The 14,298-nt window shown below is 49.8% G+C and overlaps 1 protein-coding gene across 3 annotated transcripts in view; it reads left to right on the top strand.

Annotated features, from left to right (window-relative positions):
* Nucleotides 1–318: 318 nt before the first annotated feature.
* The window catches only part of LOC100120931 (hemicentin-1), a 131,123-nt gene continuing 117,143 nt past the window's right edge, over nt 319–14,298 (top strand). For 2 of the 3 annotated variants that reach the window (XM_031932457.2, XM_031932455.2), the window contains exon 1: nt 324–1,017. In XM_031932457.2, coding sequence (XP_031788317.1) covers nt 876–1,017 — 142 coding nt within the window. In that variant the 5' untranslated portion in view covers nt 324–875. Of the gene's footprint in view, nt 1,018–14,298 lie in introns of all 3 variants that reach the window. The other variant, XM_031932456.2, reaches the window with a different exon arrangement.

Below are 14,298 nucleotides of genomic sequence, written 5' to 3' on the forward strand. Positions count from 1 at the left end.
GCCAATACGGAGAGGAACATTCGGCCAGCGTGCGCGCAATTATAAACCATCGACAAAACGCGAAGGTAAGAGCCGCCCGAAATCTCATCGAACGCGAATACCTCCCCCCCGCTGTTCTTCATAAATTCCCGTGCTCGGCAAAGACAAAATTTCAATTGAAAATCCGCTTTGCGGACCGCGTAACAGAGAAAGAGAAAGATACTTACACGCGTGTGTGTATATAGTTATATAATCCAGGGAAGAGGCGTTGACTCCCTCTCTCTCGAATTCTCGGGGGCGACAGGTGCACAGCGGCAGCAGAAGCAGCGGCGACGGCGGCGGTAGTGGCGCTCGGCGCAGGCGCTCGACTAGACTGGCGGGTATACGGTATCAACGGCGGAGACTCGACTGTTCCGCCGGCGCTGCGCGCATCAGTTTCGCCGAGTCCGCGGTGCGCGCACGGTGTGCCCGTCGTCGTCGTAGTCGTCGTCGTCGTTGAGAACACGTCGCTCGTCGCGCCTCGAGTTAACTCTCCTCTCGCGGGCCAGTGCACTGCTCGTAGCGCCGCGCGGTATCGCGTCCTCGTCGTCGTCGGGGAGGCGGCTGCACGTGCTCGCGAACACTACATACACACACTGACGCGTGCGTATGATGGCTGATACTCGGAACTGACAGCCAGAAGCCGAAAAGAAAATGCGCGACGAGGAGTTTAGCGGATCATCCACGCGGCTCGAGTGTAGCAGCATCAGCTGAAGTGTGCAGTTCGTCTTGGTGTCGCTGTCGCTCCTACGCACGCAAGCAGGCAGTTGTTGTTGTTGTTGTTGTTGTTGTTGCCGCCGTCGTATAACTCGAGGCGAGCTCGTCCGTTTCGCGGCTGATATCGAGGAGCAGGAGGCATGGCCGAGTGGTGCGCGAGAAGAGCCTCGGCCATGGTGCGACGGGGCAGGAGGAGACTGGAACAACGAGCCGAACTTCTCGGGATACTCGGCCTGCTGCTCGTCGGGGCGCAGCTCGTCTTACTGCCGACCGGTGTACAAGGTTAGTCTGACAATATACGCCTTATGACATATACGTATGTGTACACACTAGCGTAGCTGCGGTACACGCGAACATTTTACCTTCCGCTGCTCTTGAGCGCAATTCGCGACTAATCGTTGACCGGGTCGATATTCCTCCTCGTTTACCCGACCGGCCCCTGCATACAACCGCGGGTGCTCATGGACGACTGATTGCCCGGATCACGTGACGGGCTTTCGTTTGCCGGAAATCGACTCGAACCTTTTTCAGTCCTATTCATCATCGGGACGGAAAATGTCGCATCTGCGAATTGCCAAGTATGTTCTTTGAATTAGGGTATTGACGCTCGACGGGCAAACCTTTTTCCGCGTTCGGTGTGAGTGCAGAAAATGGCCAAAGGCGCATTTCCGATAATTAACCCAATTTCGAGCCTTCGGTTTCCAGCTTTTTATCGTCTAGTGCTATCGAACTAAAAGCTATAATTCAGAAGCGAAAATATGCGCGTAAAATTGTCGGCAATTGGCCGGGAAGGTTATACGTATACAACGTCGCCATATACGTTCATATATCGCGCTTGCAGAGAAGTTGAGAGTTTTATGGCTCGCATGCTGCATACTGCATAATAGCCCCGAGACGATGCATCGCGCGAAAACGAGTCGCTGCTGTGTGTGTGTGTGTATGCGCGACAGTTTTGTTTTGTGCGTCCGGAGCTGATGCAGAGGGCCAATCTCACGTCGCAGAGAGACAAACTTTTCCCCCGGCGCACACTTCCGCCTGAATTTTTCAAAGCCTAAATATGACGCTCTCGTATACACTATACTTGATGCAGCTTTGATCGTCGCGCTTTCATATTCGGCGCCTTTGTATGGATTTGCGAGTCGTCGAATAGCTGCTCGATGATCAGGACGATTGTATCGAGATTATGAGAAAATTTAACGACTGATTTTTCTCTCTTCTCTTTCTCCGAATTTTCCGCGAATCGCTGGAAAAACACAGGGCGGATATTATAAAAGCGTAATCGTGTCCGGATTTTTAATCGCGACGCTGCTCGTTCGTGCGCATTGTAATAAAGTTCGTTATTTCCCTTCGACGCAGCGCGCAATAAAATCAATAACGATAATGCATCAAAAACAGCTCCACCCGCCCATGAATGCAGTCTTCATTATTAAAACCCGTTGTCGTTTCATCAGTCATCAAGCATCGCGAAATGCTTTCAAGCCTTGCATCGGCGGAGGGACGATCCCTAATTCGATCGGGTATCACACCTCGAGCACATAAAAACGCCCGACTTAATAAAGCTCGGGTTATGAAATAATTCACATCGATACGGCCACACGCTATACTGCTTATTTTTACGATATCGCGAGGGAGAGAGCGTAAAATGGCTCGTATAAAACATTTGATAAGGTGTGCGCTCGTGGAGCCGTCCGACCACCACGTACAGCGGCAACCCCTCCCCCACCTCTCGACGCGTTTACGCGGATGTTTGCCCGCCAATTGAATGCCGCGCGCTCTCGCTTATATATGTGTGTGTGTATATATATATATATATATAGGTGTGTGCGTGCGTTTAAGTATAAAGATAGCGATTGCGGAGGTGCGAGAGAGAGAGAGGGCCGCGCGCGCTTTCGCTCTCGCGCTCGCTTCGCGGAACTCGAGAGAAACGAGGGGGACACTGGCGTGTTTACATGCAGGTATTTAAAAATAAAACAAGCCGTTCGGGCGCGCGCTCGAAGGCTTCGATGCTTGCGAATTTCCAAGAACCTCTTATATTTTCGGCCGAAGAGGTCGAGCGAGGAATTGAATGGAAAAGCTAGCTGGGGCACGTGTGCAGTTTTTCAGTTGGCTGAAAAATAAGCGCGCGCGAGCAGGATGTATGGCTCTGGGCAGAGAGCTCTGACGTTGGCTCACGCGCGCACTTATGAACGTCGGGTTGAGTCCCCCCAACAGTATATACACATAGCTACGTCATTACCTCGCACCAGCTGGACTTTTTTAAATTAAAAAATTCGAGCGAGAGGGAGGTGTGAAAAATTTAATAAACCCGCTTATTTCTCGTGATCCCTCGATGTTTTCGTTGCTGCTTCTGTTGTTGTTGATGCGCAGCAATTTATGAACGCCGATGAACTGCCAATTGCAATGTTGAGGTATTACGCATGTAATCATCAAAGCTCCCGCGAGTTTCGTTGAATCGGATAATTACAGGGAAAGTGTAGAGAGGAGCGAAATTAAAACGCCGGCATATTTTTCGTTCGCCGCAAATGGCACCGCGTTTTTTCCCATGACTCTCACATTCCGTTACCCATACAATATTCTCTCCCAGCGCAGGGTTTACGCAATCGGCGCATCGACCGCAATTCGCTCGTAATTCTTTCTTTCGGACTATAATCCTCTCCCATACAGGGGACACACATTATATTGCATATTGCATTACGTACACAGCAAGTTCGGATTAATTAACCATAGCCGTGAGCAAGTTGGCAACAACAGACACCTTATACCTATACAGCATGCGGAGAGGGAAATCTTGAGTACACGACAGGCTGCGCTCGGGCCCTCGCACATCTATTTCTTCCGCCTTAATAATATTCGAGCGAACGCGCGCGTGCACCTGCCGTCACCTGCGAATGCGCGCGCACTTGTCTCTCGGGGGAGCAGCAGCAGCGACGTTGGCGGCGGCGCCTCTAATGCCCTGTGAATTAGATTACCGGCTCATCCCCCTCTTGTATCCTCCTGCATTTTACAAGCTGCAGTCGAAGAAGCGGCGTTATAATTGAAGAGACGACGGCTGTGCATGTGTGCGTATTATACGCGCGTAGTGTAAAGTGACGTGCCGTAAGATATCGCACGCGGAGAAAGGAGGGAATATAAGCGCGCGAGGTGTGTGTGTGTATAGAGCATGGGAAAGAAGTTCCCGGGCGAGGTGAGCCGGGGTCCGTCACGGCGCAATGATCTCACTTCCGCTCTCGCGAGAAGCCAAGGCGGTTCGCGACCTTAGAGAGGACGCTTCTCTTCATACGCACTGTACAGTATTCTTACCTTCCTTTCCTTCGAATGTTTCATACAACTATCGGGTTCAAATTAACTAATGCCATCTCTCCCCGTCTGATCTCGCTAGGTAAAATCCGAGTCGTCCCGGGGCCGGACTTCCAGGTATTTTCCTGCTACATTTTATCGAGATGGATGGCGCGGGAATGAGAGGGAGCGAGACTGCGGGAATTTCGCATAGTCGTCGAATAGTTCGTCGACTGCTAGAGACGATGCGCGACGCACGGCGGGATATATAGCATCGCGACCCCCGTTCGTGGAGAGACGCGTCACGCGAGTTTATATTTTATACGGGGAATTCTGCGAAACATATTTGGTCGAGGCGCGCTTGAAGACTTGAAAGATTAGACGTTTCTTTTCTCGGTGTTGAGCTTCCGTTCTAGATAAAAAAAAATTCAATTTTTAAAAAGTTTTCTACGGAAGTTCGAATAGCCGTTGTAACGTGTATTGTATGAAAGATGCCTGAAGGCTATAGGACAAACTCTGAGCAGAACGAACTCCAAAACACAAAAGAGAGCTGTTTATTCAAGCCAGTGTACCCTTCTAAGCTCTTTTCTCGTAATTCGATTTTCGCCTCATTCTTTCCCGCTCGTTTTTCGAAATAGAGCTCCACATCTATTCCTCTCCATACTCATTCAAATCTTGCTAAGCGGATGCGTGTCTCTCGTGGAATTTCGCGTGTATCAACCTGCACTAATATGTACCCCGAATAATTTGCGAATCTTCCCTCATCGAATTTGCGATTTAATGGAACTGCTGCCTGAATATACACGCTTGTATACACAGAGAGAGAGAGCGAGCGAGCGCGCGCATGAGCATCGGCTCGTTTTAATTGAGATGCGAGATTAGGCGTTTTGCCATCGCGCTGTTTGTAGAAGTTTATATACGTATTCGATGCGTTTATTGCTAAAAAAAGTGTCGTATATTTCGACGTCGCTTTCGATTGGGCGAAGCAGGGGTGGCTTCGATCGACGCTTCAATAAAACGAGTTTAAATTACATTAGTTACGGTTCGGGTGACGATAACGAGGTTCGCCGTACTCGCGCAAATATAAGCCTCCGTCTCGACGCGTACGCGCATTTGTTGAAGTACTTACCCGTTACTTACGAGCCGCGTAAGATGCTGTAACGCTGGATGCAAAGTGTATGTACCAAACGGTCTCTCTCTTGGGCTTTGGTGTATCGATATAATCAATAATACTAATAGGCCGCGTGTTAATTTAGAGCGTCGGCGAAATCGAATTCAAGAAAAGCATAATTTCAGCTGCATACACAACCTCTGAAGCCGCGATTTAATTATGAAAACGAACTACACGACCGCCTTTTCCACCGGATATATACTCACGACGTGTAAGCTCGATATTTACTTTTATAATTAAAGTTGTTCTTTAATTAAGGCGGAGCTTGGCAGCGCAGTAGCGGTAACTTTGCTGAGTAAAACGAGTGTCCGTTCTGGAAACGAAGATATTTTACGTATTTTAATCCGGTGAATAATAAAATATCGTATTCGCGTATATTAGCATGGATAATTGCAAAAAGTATTATCCTCCGCGCAACGTCGTTGTTTTATAGGAGAAAAACTCTTGCGAACAGTATAGCAGTAGTGAAAAGTGGCTCGTTGTAATATATCACACGTATACAGAAAGAGAGAACAACGCGAGAAGAAAGACCTATGGATATATAACGGGCGCAGCCTAACGGAAGACTAATTATGCGAGGCGGCCGGTTCGCACGCAAATAATAATTAAACGCGCGAAAACTTATCTTTCGACTCTGCGCGCGAAGCCTCGACTCGCGCAGGGAGGAAGCAGGCCCCAGTTTTCGACAGTGTAACATGGGAAAAAACGCATCCCGCACCGTGCGCGTGTATACGCGTATCTGTTTTCGAGCCACGTATACTCCGCGAAACTTGATGCAGACATAGACACACACACACACACACTCACACACACAGACAGGCCTACAGTGGGTCATCCCTCGACTCTCTGATGTTGATAGGCGCAGATTGGCTTGTGTCCCGCTTATGCGTGTAGTAGTTGTAACGCGGCGCGCAAGGATTCACACGCGCGGCTGCACAAACCGGGACGTTGTATAGTTGGCCGGTGTGTGTGTGCGTGTATGTGTGTGTGTGTATGTGTTTGCTCTGACGATCGAGAGCACCGCGCGCTCTCGAGCAAACGGGAGCAGCCGCCGACACCCATAGCTCGGAGACCATCTGAATATCAAATGATTCTCGCTAATGGCCGTAAAAGGCTAATTAGTCAAATTAATATCGCAAAGTTTCCGCGTGATTCGTCGCCTACCGCCCCCGTACCGATTCTCTGTATGCTATATGTGTGAGTCGTTATATATCGCAACTTTTTGGGGAGACCTGTGTGTGTGCACGCTTTTGAAAAATGAGGGAAATTTCGTTCACCAGCAGCTTAATCGTCGTGTATGCAACTATGCGAAGGTCTTAATTTGCGTTGCCTCCGCTGGGCTGAGTTCCGTGGAGTGGAGTTGCGTTCGTGGAACAAACGCTTGCACATTTACTTTGGACGAGGAGTTATCTCCAATTAACACGCAAATCAAAACCACGCCGCGTCCGAATGCATCAGCCATATGTGTGTCGTCAGGTTAATCGCACTTTCTCTATGCGCCTTACATATTCCCTCAGAATCGACCTTCAAGCATGCATATAAGTAATCATATTGTGCTACGTGTATATAGAATACGTTCGGATAATATATCCGAGATCATATATAGCCATACGCGCCCCATATCTCGAGGCTCGAGCCTAATTTAATCTTCGGGAAGTTCGCGGTTCAGCCAACCAATACATCATCCCCAAAAATGTCCGTGTGTGTATACAGATGATCCATCGGAACTTTGCTGCTGCCTGTCCGCTATTTCAATTTTCGCGAATTGGCGCGTCATCGCGGAGCCTCATTCAAATGCATCATGCACATGTGCACAAAGTAGCCCCCGAGTTCAGCTCTCGCGGACTGCCATGTATATTGCGACATAAACTAAGTTTACCGAATCGCGGCTCTGCGAAATCGGACAACTTTGTTCCGACGCGCGCGCGTATACCGGCCGCATTGACTTTGCCGTAGCCGCCGCTGTTGCAAGTTTTACTCTAGGAGGAGAACAGCCGTTGGCCGGCTGCTGCTGCTGCGCGCAGTTAGTCTTTCGGAGTTGCTAGTCGTACGTTCCGCGGTTTCGTATTGTGTATACCTGACTCCGATGCTGCCGCTGCTTCGGAATTCACTTAATTTTCTCCAGCCCCCTCTGACTTATATATACCAGAGCTATACGGCACTCGACTAAACTCGCTCGGAATAAAAAGTGAAAAAGAAAATAAAAGGCAATTTATAACGGGAGAGAAATGATTCATGCGACATCGTTGCGCTTGACGGACGATGGGCCGCCGTTGCTGCTGTCGATCAAGCTCGTTTATTTATTGCGAGGGAGAGAGAGAGAGAGAGAGAGAGAGAGAGAGAGAGAGAGAGAGAGAGAGAAAGAGAGAGAGAGAGGAGAGAGAGAGAGAGAGAGAAAGCCGGCCGTGTAAACGCAAACAACGACACATTTTGTATGTATAATTGGGCGAATATTCGGATATTAATCGTGACGGCAATTGGAAGCTATTACGAACTAATTTATCCGCACAATACCATTGCCGAGCTTTGCAGCGGCTATCTCACGCTAATTGCGAATGCAGTCCGGATGTGTACAGCTGCCACTGCTGATGCCAACCTGAATATCGCAAAATTATTTTCAAGTGTCAGTCCGACGTTAAGAGTGATCGTTCACCTATACTAAAAGAATTACTCCGAATTTATATGGCCATTATTTATGAATTCCGACACTTCCGCTTCAACTCTCGGAGGTGTCTATAAAGAAATCACGGATTCCTCGGCCTATGAATATCTGATCGTGGCCTCCTTTCCCGGGCACAAAGAATAACACGTGCTCGCAGCTTAAACGAATCGCTTTCCTATCGACGTTACTCTTTTTCCTTCCAATGTACGGAACTCGCTCGCGCGCGCGCGACACTATACGTGAATTCGTGCCGGATTCTGCTTTCGGGGCACAGCCCGACTACATATTTCCGTCCTCGGCAGCTTCCTTTATAAGCACACGCGGCCGATTCTGCCGGCGTTCTTGCCATATTTCCGATATAATGCTCTAACTCCGACCCCCCGCGAAAATAAATTAGACTGGCCGAGCGACAGGTTGAAGTGCGCGAGCGCGTTACGTATTGAGAATCATCAGAATCTTTGGTATATTTGCGGTTAGAGGGATACGAGATAAAAGTTGGCAGAGTTGCGAAGAAACAGCCGAAAAGCGAGTGTCCAATGACCGAGCCAAGAATAGGTGTGCGTCTGTTCGTATAGATACAGAGATACAGGTATACCCACTCGTACACGGCATACCTGTATATGCAGGGCTCCAGTCCCGCAGTCGAGGGCTCGGATTCTTCTTCGAGCAGGCGATTTCATATCCAAGGCACGAACTCGATTCCCCGCCAGTGCAGCGAACTCTCGTCACCCTCCTCTCTCTCTCTCTTACTCTTTAAAGCCCCAGGCAAACTCTGCGCCTCTTTTACTCCTCCGCGGCGCGCGTACGGCGACCTCTTCCCCCCACTCCTGGTGCTCATGCTCCTCGGCATTGGACGTCGCCACGCGTCGTCTGCTCCGCGAGGTGGGTCGTTTGAATTAAGCTCGTGTAGACAACTCGTTATGTCGTTAGTATATACAGTCGTCGTTGCGCTCGCGGTGCGTGTATACATACACCCCGACAATATCGCGAGAGAGAGAGAGAGAGAGAGAGAGAGAGAGAGAGAGAGAGAGAGAGGGCGAATCTGCTCGTCGTTATGTTTCACCTAGCGCGACGCGAACCGCATGCTCGCCGGATTTGTTGGCCGAACGGCTTACTCCGTCTGCAGCCAATGGGTATATTCGCGGAGATGACTCCCTGATGCACTTTGCTACGCTATCGATTGCGCGCATATGATTGCGACTGTGGTTAACGCGCTTGTACGGCACGAAATGCGAGTTCGCGTGCGCGAATGCATTCTTATGCAAACGTCTTGTTTTCGATGAATTATCTTATTTTGAATTTTGATAGATGAGAGTACGAATGACGAGAATTTCTCGAACGAAGATTTATAGTTTATGGACTGAATTATAAATAAATCCAACGAGAACTTTGATTTAATTCAGGCTTAAATACTTTTGCAGATACATCTAAGTTATACCGATCAATAATAAATCCATACTCGAGCCAATAATCGGCACATTTAATATTACCTAAAGTTCAAACAGAAGTATTATGGGATTATCTTAATTAGATTATACTCGCGCTATAATTCCGCTCTCAATAATGAATTTCCTCTCATAAATCCATTTTAGTTATGAATTTATAATAATCCGCCGCGCGTTTAAACTATTTTTGATTGAATAAATTATATCCTCTAATCCTCGAAACAAAAAGCGCCGCAAATACGAGCCCAGTCGATACCTCGGAACAAAAGCGGAGAGAAAAAGCCCGTACGTATCCGGCCGAAAGCTCCGGTTGCGCAGTCATCGATGAAAGTCCTCCCCGATCCATTTTCCAGCGATAAACTTGAAAGCCCGAACGAGCGAGAGGGAAAATCGAAGCAACAGCAGTAGCAGCAGCAGCGGTTTGGCTACTGGTGCGGTCATCGTCGCTTCCTCGGCTCTCGCGGCGCCGGTCTGTCTACTGCCGGCCAGTATACGCGCGGCCGATGCAATTATCTAATTGAGAATGGCGCGAACCGCTAATTCACTGCAAACCTACGGCACAGCGGAGAGAGGTCGAGGGAAAAGTTTCTCTCCGAGCTCCTGCCTTGCAGTCGCGTAATTTGCTCCCAAAAGTCACTCTTGATTTGCATGGAACTTCGATGAGTTATATAGAGAGGGAGAGAGCCTCGCGGACGCTGACCCCGAGCCGCAGCCTCTAATGAGTTATCTCATTCCCTCTTCCGAGAGAGCAAAGCCTTCGACGCGGCCCCGTAAAAATTTCATCCGTCGAGTCTAGCTGTCGAGCTGCGTAATCCTTCTCTCTATTTCGCGCAGGAATGATTTAGGTTATAAATTATACAGATCTTCTTCGAGCGCCGCCGAATGGTAAACACTAGTACGTGTATATACGATTTTGTCAGCGCGCTGCACCTTCGAGAGAAACATCCGCGAACTTCGGACCCTCCTCTCCTCCAAGCCAAAACTACGAGCAGCCAAGCCGCACATAAGAGGCTGAGCTCTGTGTACGAATAAGCGCACCTCATCGCGAAACACGCATACAGCCCTCGCGTATACGCTCCGCGAAGCAAAGTCGCTCCAAGTGCGCCGCTGCAGCCCGTTTACTCAAGCTCCCGCGTCGTTGGATTTTAGGTCAACCGGCGCTGCTGCCTAAACGCCGTATACTCAACGCCCGTAGAGCGAACATGCGTGCATCAAGGAGAGGGAGAGAAAGAGCCGCGGCATTTTTGCCGCTCCCTCTCGCGCGAAGCTTAATCCAACCGTGGAAATTCCCTCTTCTTGGCGAGCGAGCAAATTAACTCCGAAAGCTCGCCGAGAGGACCCTCTCTCGCTCACCGCGTGTTCTTGTTTTTCCTTTTTTCCCTCCAGCCTCTCCTCTTTCAGGACCAGAAGAGAGGAGCAGCAGCGGAAGCCAAGTCGTCGCGTGTGTTTTTTCGTGACGTGCTGTGTGTGTGTGTGTGTGTGTGTATGTGTGCGCTGTGCAGTGACTTTTTGTTCGTCCAGAACGAATTTTCGCTCGGCTTGTTACGTAAGTCGTGGCTCGTGAGCGCAATGCCACAGGCGCCTCCGCTGCTGCTGCTGCTGCTGCTACGACCCAGTTAGAGGCTAATTCTGATTTACGCTATACCGTGAAACGGCGATTCTTCGCTGCCGCGTCGTCGCTTCGGGTTATGCGGCCGTTCGCCATAATGATTCCATCTGCACCGGCTTCTCGAGTTTGCGATTCTGCTCGCCGCGTATAGTATAGCAAACAACGAGATGCCGAGAGGCCGATTCCGAACGTATAGATATATAATTGTATACGCAACGACGACGCGCCCTTTTTCGCCCCGTGTGGGGGGAATCTCGAGCGCAAACAAAAGATAATTGAAACGGCGTATACGTGCGAGTCACGCCTTTTCACGGCTGTGCTATAACTCCGACTCCCTTTTATATAATATTGATACGCGCTCGCGCGAAGCTATAGGAGACGCTGCAAGGGATGCGCGCGCGAACGACGCATATATAGACGCGGTGTAATCGCGCGACACAGTTTGCACTTTTAATACTTACACAGGCTCGGCAGCACAGCACGTGTTCGCCGACGCTTTGCTTACTTTGCGCGTGTGTGTACACACGCGCGCGGATACACAGTCGAGCTAATGCAAATTGCACCCTGGCTTCCGCCTTGACTCTCCCTCTATCTATATATTTGCTCAACACCTCGTAGCTTCTCGCGCGGCTATGTATACCTATACATCGAAGTCTCTCTTCAGGCTCGCGATATACAGAACATAACTTGGCTCATCGCGCTTTTCTTTCCTCGCTTCTCGTGTGCAGCGCCGTTTTCTTCGATTTCCCGAGAGCTCGCCGGCTTTGTGCGGCTCTCTCTCTCTCTCTCTCTCTCTCTCTCTCTCCGCGACTTAACGAGCAATCTCGTATACATACATTCTCTCCCACGCACGGCGGGTGGTAGCCGATGATGGATCCTTTGTTTCGGCCGCGTCACGATGAGAATCGCAAAGTGCGCTGCAACTTCGCGAAGAAGGCAATTTTCCGCGGCGGCGCGGGGAATCGGAAATTCCGGAAACGGTAATAATCCTCCTTCTCCCCACAACGATCTAAGGCGAGTTTTTTTTTCTCTCTCTCTCTCTCTCTCTCTCTCGAGCGGGCAATATCGTCAGCGCGCGGCGGGCACATGCATATATACATACGCTGCTCTAGATCGCCTAAGGTGACCCGGAGACGACGCGTCGTTATTTTTTTAAGTATCGCGCCGCGCTCGTCCCCGCGAAATTGGACTCTGCAACTTTAATGTCGGCAGAATTGCAGCTCGCGCTTGTGAGGGGGAGAGAGAGACAAGAGGCGCGCGCCAAATTGATCTCGCGGGAGATCGCTGCGCGTAGCTTCTCTCTTTCTATCTCGGCGGAATGATTCGATTTTACACTTTTATCCGCGAGAGCTGCCGTGCACGCGTGCGCATGAATGCGGAATAGAGGGAAAAATTTCGCGCGAAAGTTAATTGCTCGCAAAGTGGTGTGTACGCCCGAGTATAGCAAACGACGTTATCGGAAGGGCACATACGCACGCGCGCTCGAGCTAGCTCTCGCGAGTTGTGTAAATCAGAACTCTCTTTAATTGGACGAAGTTGAAAATTGTTTCTAGGCGTGCTGCTGCTGCGTGCCGCCGGCAATATAGAGTGTGCGCGTATGTATAGCTCTTGAAGATGCCATTATGATAATTCGGGGCAACGCACGCCATGAATGCACTGTGTGTGTGCAATTCGAGAGCAACTTTTCGCACAAATTTCCCCGCGCGCCGCGGAGATAGCTCGAATTGATTTCCCCCCCGCGAAGTTACGCGCGGCAGTGGTGGTTCGAGATTTTCATTAATTTGAAAACAGCGATATTGCCGCCGTGCGCTCGACGTTTTAATTACCCGCGCGGCCAACTGATAGCGATAAACTGAAGGCGTGCAGCTTCCCCCCCCCCCTGTTTCTGAGAGAATGAAAGTTGGCCTGATTAATCGCTCGCTTTGACGACCGCCGTCGTAATTAAAACAATCGACCCCCGCCTAAACGCTATCCAAATCGCCCCGAAGTATAAGCGCGAACGGACGAGAAAAAAGAGTATCGCGGGCCATTAAAAACTTCCTTTCGCTTAGCAGCGCGGAAAGTCCAGCCTCATCAGCAAAAACCCCGAGAATACGTATAACACTATGCGTCCGAGCTCGACACACAAATTAGCATTTGCCTTGCCGCGAGCCTGCGTGTGTGTGTACATGTGTGCCGGCAAAACCGCGGGAACTGAAAGTGGGAGAGAGGCTAGTTTCACGGATACATTCGTTATAAGCTCCGCAACCGGCTGGCGCGAAAGCGGCAAATCCAATTGCCGCGCGCGCGCTTGATGCGCCTTCTCTCACTCTGAATATAATCCGAGGGTTGGCATGCGATATTCGAGTGCGCGGATTTCACAGCTAATTATTTACAGGGAAGCGAGCCCTCAGCCCGCGGTGTAAACGCATATCACCGGCTGCTCGTCTCATTGTGAGGCCCCCTGCAACTGCCCCGTTTATGGACGCGGCCGAATTAGCCGATCGCGCAATCAGCGAGGTTTTCCAAAAATTCCTGCGGTGTTTGCTCCGGCCCCCGCTCTTTGCCTGCGCCGTGTTTTGTTCGACCCGCTGCTGGGTATGCGAGAGGGAGAGTCGATGTGTGCGTAGTAGCTGCTGTTTGTAATTTTAAGCCCCGCGAAAAACGCTTTGCGACGATGAGGTGACTCGGCGAGAAACACCCCCGAACAAAGATCCGCGTCATCGTCTCGCGGCTTTTTTCTCTCTTATCGGCGTAAACTCGCTCCTCCGATGCTGCATCAGTCAAGCTACGCTTATCTTTTTTTTCGCGATTCGACGAGCACGCCCGCAATTTGTGGAATGACTTTCGAGCTATAGACCTCGAGTGAATTCCCTCGTATAAGATAAGGCGCGCGGGTGTTTTGAATTTTCAGAGTGTATGTTATATCGCGAAGCCAGAGAGAGAGAGAGAGAGAGAGAGAGATAGAGAGAGAGAGAGAGAGAGAGAGAGAGAGAGAGAGAGAGAGAGAGAGAGAGAGAGAGAGAGAGAGTAAGCTGCTTTAAGAGCTAAGCGCCTGTGTACGAACTACATCCAGAATTGACGAGCAATTGAAGTGAGCTATAGCTTACGCGATCGAGTCTTATGTGCATAGATGCGGATTAGTTGAAGACGTTTTAAGAAACAACGCGCTGCAGCCATTAGCAAGCAAAAATTATTTACCGCCTCGTACACCCGCGGGGTTTTCGGATTAAAACTCGAATTTCCACGGAAAAGCCTGAGCTCTTTACCATTGCTTTTAGAGACGCAGCAATAGCTCTTTCGGGCTTCGCACAAAGCTGCTTATAGAAAATTAGTTTAATATTCCATAGTATTCCAGAAGCAAGCAAGCGACTATCGATGAACTCTTCCGCGTCTATAAATCCTTAATGGCTTGATTTTC

This window comes from Nasonia vitripennis, chromosome 5 (assembly GCF_009193385.2).
Source record: "Nasonia vitripennis strain AsymCx chromosome 5, Nvit_psr_1.1, whole genome shotgun sequence".
Lineage (NCBI taxonomy): Eukaryota > Metazoa > Arthropoda > Insecta > Hymenoptera > Pteromalidae > Nasonia > Nasonia vitripennis.